Raw genomic sequence first — 13714 nt, 5'->3', positions numbered from 1 at the left:
ACCCCGCGTCTCCTGCATCGGCAGGCGGACTCTCAAGCACTGCGCCACCAGGGAAGCCCAGCAACTCATTATTTGCACAAATCATCCCTGGTATTATGTGGGCTTCATAAACACTCCATGGTAACTAATGCATGTTAACACATAGATAAAAGATGATAGTTTTTAATACTAGCTATGAATTTGCTGTATCATTTAGGAAATAAGTGATGGAAGAGCAGTGGTCAACATGTGGGTTCAGCATTTCACCCAGTGAGTAAAGCATGAAGGCATCATGTGATGTATATGCTTCATGGGAAATTCTGTTATGGAAAGAATAAACAGAAAAAACAAACAGTAAAAGCTCTCTTAACCAACCTCCACTTAACCAACTCACTGGATTAAACAGGGGCTTTACATCCTCCTTAAAAATCACACGGAAGCCCATGACTCTTAACCTGTTGAGTTCTACATTACCAAGAGTCATCTATTTTGTTCCCAGACCTTATCAGTTGTATTTTTGTAGTGATGAATATGAGCATTAAAAATAAAGTTTCAGTTGCAGTGAAAACCAAGTAAATGCTCTGAGAAGACTTGATAACTAGCTTTTTTAAAAAAATAGTTGTCAAATTAGGTGTGGTTAGGACAAATAAGATTGGGAATGGAAAATGAAAAAACCTAGTAGCATTTTGTACTTAGCTTGCTTTGCAAATTTCTTTAAAGAAACTAAAATTGGGGATTATATAGGGTAAGTAATGGGTTTGATTTACATAGGAACTCCAACACATTTGTAAAAAAGTTCCTGGCCCTACAACAAAAGTTTGACGAATGTACACTTCTGCTTTATGTTAAGGTGAAATCTCTGATAGACACCTTATTTATGTATCATTTGAGTCCCACTTAACTGGCCTTTTCACCTAACTAACCAACTGCTGATCCCAAACATATTGCATTACCAGGCTTTGTTCTGTACTCAAATTCTGAACTGACTCAATTTAAAGTACTTTATAAAATAAATGAACTAGAACTTACCTATGTGTTACTGCAAAGAGCTGAACATAGTAAAAACAATAGGCATGTTTGGCTTTACCCTTCATCTGATGAAAAATCTCCTTTCGGTCTAAAAGAATCAAAAGGTAGGAGACTGTGGATATTCACCAGAACCGTTCATTTTCTCAATCTCTTCATCTGTTTCTGGGCTGCTCACTGCGGATGCCTTTTCTTGGTTACTACTATCAGTATCTGTTTTAGATGGTTTGTTCTGTATCTCTAACAGCCGTGACTTCTTGAATTGCCATCCACCATCTGTACCTGAAGCTTTACGTTTAATCATTTGCAGCGCACTACCAGCTGGACTAGCTTCAGGAATGTCAGTATATTCCACCATTAGGGTCAGGTTGTCTACCACACTGAGATGGTGGTTGGTATTACAACTACTTTTAGAAATATGTCTATTTTTCAAGGAGATAACACATGAATGAAGAAATTCACAATCGGGAAAAAAGGTCTGTAAAGCTTGACAAAGAAAAATGTTCTCCTGAGGGTCTTTCTGGACATTCTTCTCTCCTAAAGAAACAAACAAATATTTCAACCTACAGTATTTATACTACAAAGGTTTTATAGTTATGTTTGTTAGTAAAGTCAGAGACTTTAAAGAATCATATCAAATTATCTAAACTAAGAGAAATGATAATCCCAAATTTATATGCCACAATATCCTCAGAGAAAATTAAAGTTGTTATATTTTTTAACATCAAGGTAGTATATCTATAGTAGTACCATGTTCTCTGTTCAGTGGGATTTAAGAGTATTAATGAAAGTTATTTTTAATCCTAAGGTGAACAAATTGATCAGTTAGTGCAAGCAGCTCATCCATAATTCCAATCAGTGAGAATTTTTCTTCAAAGCACAGAAAGTAGTGATATGTGAACTTCTTACTTACGTGTTGCTTGAATCTGTGCTTGCTTTCTTTTTTTAATTTCTCGTTTTAATCTGTTTATATCCTTTAGTAGTTTCTCTACTGCTCTCTCACTGTGTTCTACTTTACTGCATATACTCTGGAAAATAAAGTAATTTAAGAGCATAGATAAATTTCCAAATTGTATACTACAATCTAGGTTCACAAATAATATAAAGTCCTTCATGGTGTATAACATCAAATATTTTCCTTTATAAAAATTTTATTTTATTTTGCTATTTTCTGGAGGAGCTCACCAACAAGCATTTGTATGGTGCTTCATAGGTTACAAAATGCTTTCCATATATATTAACTTCCTATTTATACAAAGTTTTATCATTCAAGTTATTTCCTAGATAATACACAGAAATAAAAAACAAAAATATTTAACTGTTTCAAAACAAAAAATACTGTGCTATTTTGAGATGCATACTTATTGCAAACATTTAAGAAACTGCCAATAACAAAGTGACTTTCACTATTACAAAAGAAAACTACTGAAGATTTTAATTCCTGTAAAACTACTTTTGAAAAGCAGAATGGCCTTATGTATCATCAGTTTTTAAATACTAATACCCTTTGACTCAGTGATTTCATTTTGGGAATATATCTTGAATCAGTAACAAAAATTTATATAAGATGATGTTTCTTAGAATAGTGTCAAATCAAAAGTAACTAATTTCCAATTATAGTGTAATGGGTTGTTAGAGCCAGTTTTAGTGGATACTTCATGGCACATCTACCCAGCCTATTTCTCATGAACTTGTTCATCCTGCCATAAGAGTTCACCAGTAACCCTTTCACCAACTTTCACCGTAGCTGACCCAAGCAGAGATAATTACAATAGCCAACTGGCAAATCCTAATCTCTTGAATAGAAGAGATTAAATGCAGAAGCTATAGGTTAGCTCTTCGGTCAGCCAGTGGGTGAATAAACAGCAAGATCTGTAAATACTGTGAAGGAAACCAACAGGCAGACACAAAGGGAGAGAGTTAGTTTTGTTGTTTGTTTTTTGGCCACTCGGTGCAGGTTGTGGGATCTCAGTTCCCTGACCAGGGATTGAACCCTGGCCATGGCAGTGAAAGCGCCAAATCCTAACCACTAGACCACCAGGGAACTCCCAGGAGATAAAGTTCTGATGGCATTCAAGCTCCTGGTTCCAATTCCTTCCTAGAGCTCAGTGGCCTTCTGCCCACAGTTCCTCTCACATACCTCTACATTCCCTAATTTAGCCCAAGTTGGTACTTTTTTTTTTTTTTGCGGTATGCGGGCCTCTCACTGTTGTGGCCTCTCCCATTGTGGAGCACAGGCTCCAGACGCACAGGCTCAGTGGGCATGGCTCACGGGCCCAGCTGCTCCTTGGCATGTGGGATCTTCCCGGACCGGGGCACGAATCCGTGTCCCCTGCATTAGCAGGCGGACTCTCAACCACTGCGCCACCAGGGAAGCCCCTTTTTTTTTTTTTTAAGTTAATTTATTTTTGGCTGTGTTGGGTCTTCATTACTGCGTGCAGGCTTTCTCTAGTTGTGGCGAGCAGAGGCTACTCTCTTGCGGTGTGCGAGCTTCTCATTGTGGTGGCTTCTCTTGTTGTGGAGCACGGGCTCTAGGTGCGCAGGCTTCAGTAGTTGTGACATGCAGGCTAACTAGTCGTGGCTCGTGGGCTCTAGAGCGCAGGCTCAGTAGTGGTACACAGGCTTATTTGCTCTGCGGCATGTGGGATCTTCCTGCACCAGGACTCGAACCCATGTCCCCTGCAGTGGCAGTCAGATTCTTAACCACTGTGGCACTAGGAAGTCCCCAAGTTGGTACTTTTCACATTAGAGTTCTAATATACTGCTCTAAGAAATATACTGCTATTAAAAAGAACTAAAATGTGGAAAGTGTTTAATTGTACATCAAATAAAAATCATGACACAAATTTGTATGTTCCCATCACTGTCAACAATGTAAAAGCATGTATACATTAGGGGGAAACTGGAGAAAATCGGAAAGTGCAAAGAGTTAAGTTACAATGGTAGGATTCTGGATCTTTTCCTATTTTCTAAAATTCCTGTATTATCATATTAAAAAACAGTGTGCAATATTATCAGTGTGTAAAATGCATTAACCCCATTTCTCTTAGTGTGCTCTATTGGTGAGTATGGTGGCCATGGAATATACTACTCAGATCTCCATTTGCAGGAAGCAGAGCTGACTGACAGTTCCAGGTGCCATCTTTTTGGGTCCACTACTGTGCTTGTGCTTAGGTCATGCTTCCCCTAGCTTACTCTTAGCCACCGACTGAGCACAGTGAGGATATCAGTATAATTCTATTTCTGTAGGATGCCTTTGCTCAAAGACTCCATCAGCCTGGCTGAAATTTTTCAGGCCTTGCAGTCTAAAGCTCTTCCTACCCAATCATTCTCCTTTCCCTGTCTCCTTCCTCGTGTCAAACTTACATTGCAAATCTCCCTGCCACTCTTGTTCCCTCCCCTCAAGGGACCTGAATGGACACAATGAGGTAGAACTTAGTACTGTTGCAGACTTTTTTGTTCCCAAATATTTGCTCCCTTTTTTATCCTGTAAAAGGGTTATATATCCCTGCCTATTGCCATGACATCCTCTGGCCAATGAAATGTGAGTGGAAGTGACAGGCCAGCTCTGAGCAGAAGTTCTAAGAGCTGTTGTGAATTTCCATCAGCTTTCTTGCTCTTTTCCCTTTGTCATGAGAAAAGCATGTCCCACAGATGGGCTGGATCCTAGAATGAACATGACATTTAGAACAGGAGCAGAGCTGCAGCCAAGATATGTGAGTGAGACAAAACTTTTGTTTTCGTAGCTCACCAAGATGGAGGCCTTTGTTACTGAAGCTAAACTAATACAAAAATTTATGTCTAATCAACTGTCAGGTTATCCATAAACATATATTCAGTGAGCAATGTGATATGAACTCTATAGGTGATCTTTAAATGTTTTTTTAACTTACCTTTAATTCCTCTTGTAAAGAAGCATACAGTTCATTTATCTTATGTACCTCCTTTAAAGATCCATCTTCTTTAAAAAATTCAGAGCTGTAAAATATTACCATTTCCTCAGGCAAATGTACAGAACTCATTTAATGATACAATGAAAAATTTTTCGTAGTTGAGGAACTACAGATGATTCTTTTACTGTCTTTGTAGGGACCATAATTTTGTCAACCTACTTATTTACAGAGTAAGTAAAACCAACCAGAAAACCTAGTTATCTATCTTCACCTCAGCAAACTTTTTAGCCTCCTAAGTACTATTTCCAGGACTCAAAAAAGAGGTTAAGTGAAAACAGATAAAGACTGAAGTGGGGGTGGTTCTTTCTTGGCAATAGGATCAGTCAATTATTTTACTGAGTTTAAGTCATCATTGATTGAAAGAGGCAACATTATTTTATATACCACGAAGAAAAAAGAAAAACAATTCTAAGGCATGTTTTGTAAAAATCCCACTTTGAGATAAATGTAAAACTGTGTCTTAGTATCAATGAAATGTGGTATTCAGTTTCTATAAGACACTGTTAAGCACTGTGGGAATACAAAAATAAATAAAATCTAGTCCATTATTCTCATAAAGTTTACACTTAGTAAGTATCTTGTAGTACCAGTGTTGTTATTTCTGACATTAATTATTCCCATATTGCCCACAAAAAAGTTATAGCTCAGCAGTCTACAGTGTAAGTCTTGGCTAAAGCCTCATTTTTTGTCTTTATTTCATATCCAATCTAATTTCTTGCCTTTAATCTGAACTGCTGCCTTAGAAAATTATTTTGAGGCTAGCTCCTTATTCTTAGAATAAATATGTTAAAATATGTAGGCTATACAACAATGCCCCTCTCTTTTGTATTTTATAAATGGACAGGTGCTAGAAGGAAATACTGAGAAATTTGTCTGGTTTACTTGAGTAATGTCATTAGTCAGTTTTCCTTTCATTTTTATTCTTGTGTAATAAAAATAATTAACTTCAAAAAATGAATAGGAGTTAAGTGTAGTGGGGAAGCAGTTGAGGAATCTCACCTGTGTCTTTTTACTGCTCGACTAAAACCAGTGGACGTACAGGAATCAGATACAGTTTTATAACCCAGTTGTTCAGACATGCCCAAATTGGCCACCACTAAAGGTATCCTATGAAAAAGCCTGAAGAAATAAAATTTTTAAAAATAAATTTAAAATAAAGTGAAAGATTAGCATCTACTTAGTATATAGACTACCTTTCCCCTACAAGATTAAAAAACAAAACCCCATTCCTTACTACTTATCCGTGACAGAATTTACTGACTTGAGGCAAATAGCTTTTAAAAACTGTGAAATGTGCATAGTGTAAGATAACTGTGAAAAAATACTTTAATGGTTATTTTAACTGATCACCACATGTAAAAATAAAGGCAGTATTGTTGCGATTCATCCTATCTTTTGTGAATGATAAAACTACTCTTCCTTGGTACTCTTTTAACTTCATTCTCATACTCCATGAAAATGTTGTCTATATAACCTGCGGGGAGTCCTATTAACTCATTTTGGTGGATCCTCAAGAACCACCCTGCTTCCTGGCAGAGGTTAGAGAAAAGCTGCTCAGGTATGCAGACTTCAGTTCTACATTTATATTCCTTAGCAACCAATACCTAAAGCATGCATATTTTTTCCACCTTATGGTAAATAAGAGCAAATCCTCAGTGCCAGAAACACAAGTCATCATTCCATACTGGGCTTCTAATTTCCTTATCTGACCTTCACTCTCCCATATAAAGAACCGATGGTAAGAAAGGCTAAAAAGGGTTATTGTGACAATCTAATGCAACAATATATGAAAATAGTTGTAAGCCATAAAAAGTACAATAAAAATATTGAGTACATTTTTCTGTTAGCTGAAAACAGCCAGTGACTGGCCAACATTTACCCTTTCTGAGGTTTATATAATGCATGCTCCAGCCTATGAGTAGAGCAGCTTTCTGTTATTATACTCGGTGTTAATAACAGAAAAACAAGTTCCTGGCTTGAAAGATGCTGCTGTAAGTTTTTGTGAAGCAGTCTCTCTCTGAATGTCATGATCTGGTCTGAATGACGTCGGAATTTATACCAACCAACCACATCCTGAAAGAAAATACAGAAAAACATCAGGTGTATACCTTAATGGTTACAGTTATTATGTATCTTACTGTCATAATCAAGCAGTAAAACTGGCAACCTTAAAAATGACTTTCTTGGGCTTCCCTGGTGGCGCAGTGGTTGAGAGTCCACCTGCCGATGCAGGGGACACGGGTTCGTGCCCTGGTCCGGGAAGATCCCACATACCGCGAAGCAGCTGGGCCCGTGACCCATGGCCGCTGAGCCTGCACATCCAGAGCCTGTGCTCCGCAAAGGGAGAGGCCACGACAGTGAGAGGCCCGCATAACGCAAGAAAAAAAAAAAAATAAATAATAATAATAATAATAATAAAATAAATAAACTTAAAAAAAAAATGGCTTTCTTGGGACTTCCCTGGTGGCGCAGTGGTTGGGAATCTGCCTGCCAATGCAGGGGATGGGTTCGAGCCCTGGTCCGGGAAGATCCCACATGCTGCAGAGCAGCTAAGCCCGTGCGCCACAACTACTGAGCCTGCGCTCTAGAGCCCGGGAGCCACAACTACTGAGCCCACGTGCCACAAATACTGAAGCCTATGCACCTAGAGCCCATGCTCCTCAACAAGAGAAGCCACCGCAATGAGAAGCCCGCGCACCGCAACGAAGAGCAGCCTCCGCTCGCCTCAACTAGAGAAAGCCCGTGCACAGCAATGAAGACCCAAGCAGCCAAAAAATAAATAAATAATAAAATTTAAAAAATAAATTAAAAAAATGGCTTTCTTAATATTTACCAAGATTTGGGGCCTATATTAAACAAAATGTACACTTAAGAATACACCTTACCTTTTATAAAGCATGCAAACTGACTTGCAGTTAAATTACTTTCCATTTACTTACCAGGCTACAATTTTATTCAATACAGATTAAAGAAAATAAATTCTTAACTTCCTGTAGTTTCTCTTATGGCACTTACTGTCAACATTTTTAACCCTTAGTCAAAATTTAAATGAAGAAACCACCAATGAAAACTAGTTAACTTCCTGTATGGATACTTGGTTTGTTAAGTAAGTAAACTGAACCCAATAGCTTTTAATTGAAATTTATATGGGAATGTTATCACCTACCCCACAGAGTTGGTTCCAAGATTAAGATCATATTAAAGGGTTTTGTAAACTATAACATGCTAAACAAATGTGTTGTTAGTATTATTTATTTATCTTTGGCTGCATTGGGTCTTCGTTGCTGTGCATGGGCTTTCTCTAGTTGCGGCAAGCGGGGGCTACTCTTCGTTAGGGTGCGCGGGCTTTTCATTGCAGTGGCTTCTCTTGTTGCAGAGCACGGGCTCTAGGCACGCAGGCTTCAGTAGTTGCAGCACACGGGCTCAGTAGTTGTGGCTCGCGGGCTCTAGAGCGCAGGCTCAGTAGTTGTGGCGCATGGGCTTAGTTGCCCCGCGGCATGTGGGATCTTCCCGGGCCAGGGCTCGAACCCGTGTCCCCTGCATTGGCAGGCAGATTCTTAACCACTGTGCCACCAGGGAAGTCCCTCAAAAAGTTTTAAAAGGAAAAAAGTACCAAGAAAAAATGTATTTGGAAAAAAAAAATCTATTTTGATCATTCAGCAAGTTTTAACTGAACACCAAGTGGGCTACAGAGGATCCAAATTAGGTGCTGTAGAGGAAATCATCCCTGCACTAGGAAAAATAGTAACATAGCTATGTAAAAGAACAGCAATGGATTAAGTCCTAGAGTATGTGGTACTGGGAAGGGGTATGGTTAGAATGTAGAATAGGATAAGATCAATGTAAATCAGAGTAGTCAAGAGGATAAGAACAAGATGAAGATTTTTAATGACTAGCTTTGCTTTCAGGGAAACCCCTTTGAATTTCTGGAAAGAACAAGCCTTTCCTCACCTGCTTTACATAGGACATTGTGAAGACAAATGCTGCTTAAAAGTTCTGTCAAAGTATTACATGTTTTTACGAGCTGAAAATAATACATATAATATGAAAAAAAGAAAGGTAAATCAGGGAATACCTTTTTGACACTTGATAATATTTTCTTCAGCGCTCGCTCATTTACTTCACCAGAAGAATTATAAAAGCTGTAAAAGCCAAAATTAAAGGCATTTCAAATAAGCTAAAAATATGAATGATTTTATTAGCACTTTCAATTGTAGTTACTCCTAGCCCAACTACCCAACCAAAATCCATATACTTACTTGCCTGTTAGATGAAGTTCTAAATTAAATAGGAGAAAAAGTTCTCAAATTAACAGACTTAAAGTGGTAGGAATATGCGGTCCATAAGCAATGAAAAAGGAAAAGGAGTGGAGGAACTTTAAAGGATAAGTTTGCGTACCACATTTTTTTTAACCTACAACAAAACAAATTCTCCATTAAATACAGGTATTTGTAAGTTCACATAGCTAGTTCACAATTTATTCATTAAAACTTTTTATTACAATAATGATACATACAAAAGAATGTGAGTAATGAAGCAGCACAATACCAAAAAGACAATTTATTCATTGCTAATTCCAAAAGCTATCCTTTTCTTTTATAAATTTATTTATTTTATGATTTTATTTAATGTTTCTGGCTGCGTTGAGTCTTCATTGCTGCACGCGGTCTTTCTCTAGTTGCGGCGAGTGGGGGCTACTCTTCGTTGCAGTGCACGGGCTTCTCATTTTGGTGGCTTCTCTTGTTGTGGAGCATGGGCTCTAGGCGCACGGGCTTCAGTAGTTGTGGCATGTGGGCTCAGTAGTTGTGGTTCATGGGCTCTAGAGTGCAGGCTCAGTAGTTGTGGCTCATGGGCTTAGCTGCTCCACGGCATGTGGGATCTTCCTGGACCAGGGCTCGAACCCGTGTCCCCTGCATCGGCACGCGGATTCTCAACCACTGCGCCACCAGGGAAGCCCTCCAAAAGCTATTCTTAAATTAAGAGAAGTGCTTTAGGAGTTGGTTGTTTTTTGTTGTGGGGGGCTGGGGGGTGGAGGATAGGTATTGGTTTAGTTTAGTGACCTCTGTTCTGTAGCTGGAATGTCAAAGATTTAGGGAGAATTGAAAAATAATTCTAAAAGATTCGAAAGCATTTACTTTCAGCTTTCTTTCCCCTCCAGGGATTGCAAATAATATTCTCCTCTTTTTAACATTCATCAAGATCAACAATATTCTTTTCTATGATGTAATATCTATTATGCAAAATCTTTGACAAATACTATTTTTTGTAATAGGTTTTTACTGGTAATTCTAATCTACACACTGAAAAAATTTAGTTACATAAAACTGGAAAAAACATATCCTAATAGGCAATATATTTTTTCTTTTTAACTTACAAAGTGTTCCACCTACCAAAGGGGGATAATTCAGCTCATCGAACAGATCCTTCCATCTTACCTATTTATTCCAACATGAAAAATCTAAATACAAGAGTTTATTCCTGTGTTTCTCTAGGATGGTCCACTCCTGAGCTCCTCAAACTGGGACATAATGCAATACACCAGGGTATATAAAACAACAGGATAAAAGTGTACGTCTTCTGTGCAAGCACTGATTTTTATGTGAAGCTTCTGGGAAGGGGGGCAGTTTTCTTTTTTTGTAGAAATAGATATACTGTACAGTAGAATTCATGTTAAACTGTGCAATTTTTTAAAAGTGACTTTAAGTTTTAGGCTTCAATGGGCTGTTTTCCAAATTCCCCCTAGATTTCTGAGATAAGGGAAACAGTGTATTTCAGTGGCAAACTTTGCAACCAATGTATCAGAGCAGGATTGACAAACTTTTTCTATAAACGGCCAGATAGTAAATATCTTAGGCTTTGCTGGACAGTCTCTGTTACATATTCCTCCATTGTTCTTCTTCTTTTTTTTTTAACTCTTAAAAAATATATTAACTATTCATAGAGGTCCATATAAAAACAGGCCATGGAGCTGTACTCTGCCACCCTCTGTATCAGAAACATAAAACTGGTTATTAAAGCTTATCCAGCTCGGATTCCATGAAGTATGGTATCAGAAGACTTTGTTTTTAACATGTTCCATCTACGTCATTTAAAAGAGTTGCCCCCAACCTTTTTGGCACCAGGGACGGGTTTCGTGGAAGACGGTTTTTCCACGGATGGGGGTGGGGGGTGATGGTTCAGGTGGTAATGCGAGCGACGGGGAGCGGCAGATGAAGCTCTGTTCACTCACCCGCCGCGCACCGGTACCAGTCCAGGGCCCAGGGGTTGGGGACCCCTGATTTAAAACAAGAAAGAAACAGCATAGTATGCTGTTGGATTAGAGCTCAAGAAATCCGGATTCTTCTAGTTTTGCCCTATCACTAACCAGTTCTTCCCCCCATCCCCTAATTTTGTAAAGCTAAAAGGCTGAGGGACTTCCCTAGTGGTGCAGTGGTTAAGAATCCACCTGCCAGTGCAGGGGACACAGGTTCGATCCCTGGTCTGGGAAGATCCCACATGCTGCGGAGCAACTAAGCCCATGTGCCACACTACTGAGCCTGCGCTCTAGAGCCCGTAAGCCACAACTACTGAAGCCTGCGTGCCACAACGACTGAGCCTGTGCACCCTAGAGGCTGCTCACCACAACTACTGAGCCCCTGTGCCACAACTACTGAAGCCCGCGTGCCGAGAGCCCGTGCTCTGCAACAAGAGAAGCTGCCGCAGTGAGAAGCTCATGCACTACAATGAAGAGTAGCCCCCACTTGCCACAACTAGAGAAAGCCCATGTGCAGCAACAAAGACCCAACGCAGCCAATAAATAAATAAATAAATAAAAGGCCTAGGTATGGGTTTTTCATCACTGGATTAGATGGCTTCCTTGGCTCTAAGACTCATATTAAGTTGGTCTAATTATTTAAGGTAGTTGCCAGAAGGTATTGAATCACCTTTTTTTTTTACTTTCCCTCCTTAATCCACTGCTGGCCCAGAGTCCCTCAAGAAAGTACTTTTTATGAGTCTCCACCAAGAGTCCCTCATTCAAAAGATATTTTTTATACGCATTGTCTATTAGGCAATATAGGAGCTGTGCCCCTTTCTGGTACAGCAGTTTAAGACCACACTAAGCCTTCTGTCACACCTACCAATGGTGTTTCTCACCTTAACACTATGTTCCATGGCAACTCTTACACAACCTTAGAAATGGTACATATAGTGTGACTGTAAGACAGTAATGCTGATTTTTCATGTATGGTTTATATAAATCATAAAGCTATTTCACCAAAACTACACCATGTTGTTTATGGTTACAGTTGTTTGCTTTATGAAACATCATTGATTCATGTACTTTTCTATGTAAATACCTCAATAAAAAGTTTTTAAGAATATCATAGCCTATCAGGGCTAAGAGTACTACTACTATCTGTAGGACTATGAGTACAAGTTTCCACCCTGGAAAAGTAATAGGAAGCAGGTTAGATAAAGAACCTAACCAGTTAATAGACAAAAAGTAACATTAAAAAATATAAGTGAAGAAAGAGATGATAAAATAAACTGGAATAAAAAGATAAAAGGGCTGCTGTTAATGTATGAGAACATGTTGCTGAGTTTATAATATGCGATGAGGTGACTGGGTGGGAGAAGGAAAAGCAATCCTCAAGGTAAACTGGTACCTGGGAGAGGCAGTGAAGACCAGCTAAAGGAAGCAGATAAATACAGAGAAAGAACTATTAGGGTTGAAATGAACAGGTGAATTTCAGGTACTTAAAAAAAGTCTTTACATTTTAATCTGTACCACCAGGTATAACTAAGATACTTTGTTAGTTTCAAAATTTCACTTGCAGAGAATAATTTTCACAATGGATCATTTACTTGCTCTTACTACTCACCTAAAAAGCTGATAGCATGAAATGTACTTCTGAATGTCTGGAAAAAAAGAATTTTTAGTTATGATTACATTAAGTATCATTTGAATAACATATATTGAGCACTTCATGCCAGGATGTACTTTACCATTATCTCGTTTATTCCTCACAACAAACCTATGAGACAGATGTTATCACTCCTTCCACTTTAAAGATGAGGTAACAGGCAGAGAGATTAAGTTGGTGGAGGCAAAATTCAATGCCAGAACCTCACTCATAACTACTGACAGAATGCTATACTCCTTCTAAATAGGTTTAGTAATGGCCACACAAAAGATTAAGTCACACTTGCTATAGTCATTAAGTTCTGAAATGGTTATGCTGTAATTTTACCCAACTGATAAAAAACAGCTGCTAAAGGAATTCTTTTGTTATTCCAACTGGTTCTTTCATAAAGGATATGTCAATGTTAATTGTAGACTAAAGAAAAAAAGTCCAACATCTCTGAAGAGGTGAGTTTTATTCTTCTGTCAATAGAAATAATACGTATAAATACATCTAACTTCTGGTTGCTGCAGGTGCTGTGCAAACAGATTAAATTCTATCACAAGACATCATTACAAATCATGAAAGTATCAAGATGAATATAATGTTTCCTCTATCATCCCAAACTTTCAGATCCCTCAAGATTCAGTAGGGACGGCTTCCCTGGTGGCGCAGTGGTTGAGAGTCCGCCTGCCGATGCAGGGGACACAGGTTCGTGCCCTGGTCCCAGAGGATCCCACATGCCGTGGAGCAGCTGGGCCCATGAGCCACGGCCGCTGGGCCTGCACGTCCGGAGCCTGTGGTCTGCAATGGGAGATGCCACAGCAGTGAGAGGCCCGCGTACCGCAAAAAAAAAAAAAAAAAAAAAAAAAA

At 38.8% G+C, this 13714-nt stretch overlaps 1 protein-coding gene and 1 non-coding gene across 2 annotated transcripts in view; both read right to left on the bottom strand.

Annotated features, from left to right (window-relative positions):
• Window positions 1-818: 818 nt before the first annotated feature.
• The window catches only part of ABRAXAS1 (abraxas 1, BRCA1 A complex subunit), a 19022-nt gene continuing 6126 nt past the window's right edge, over window positions 819-13714 (bottom strand). The window contains exons 3-9 of the mRNA XM_007447525.1: window positions 12821-12857; window positions 9034-9100; window positions 6838-7031; window positions 5958-6077; window positions 4899-4983; window positions 1919-2033; window positions 819-1542 (exon numbers count right to left, since the gene is read on the bottom strand). Coding sequence (XP_007447587.1) covers window positions 1106-1542; window positions 1919-2033; window positions 4899-4983; window positions 5958-6077; window positions 6838-7031; window positions 9034-9100; window positions 12821-12857 — 1055 coding nt within the window. The 3' untranslated portion in view covers window positions 819-1105. The remainder of the gene's footprint in view (window positions 1543-1918; window positions 2034-4898; window positions 4984-5957; window positions 6078-6837; window positions 7032-9033; window positions 9101-12820; window positions 12858-13714) is intronic.
• Window positions 2978-3049, bottom strand: TRNAE-UUC (transfer RNA glutamic acid (anticodon UUC)). The gene has a single exon. It is a non-coding gene; the product is annotated as a tRNA-Glu (tRNA).

Source organism: Lipotes vexillifer, unplaced genomic scaffold (genome assembly GCF_000442215.2).
Source record: "Lipotes vexillifer unplaced genomic scaffold, Lipotes_vexillifer_v1.1 scaffold272, whole genome shotgun sequence".
Taxonomy (NCBI): Eukaryota; Metazoa; Chordata; class Mammalia; order Artiodactyla; family Lipotidae; genus Lipotes; species Lipotes vexillifer.
This window is presented reverse-complemented; position numbering and strand designations above follow the sequence as displayed.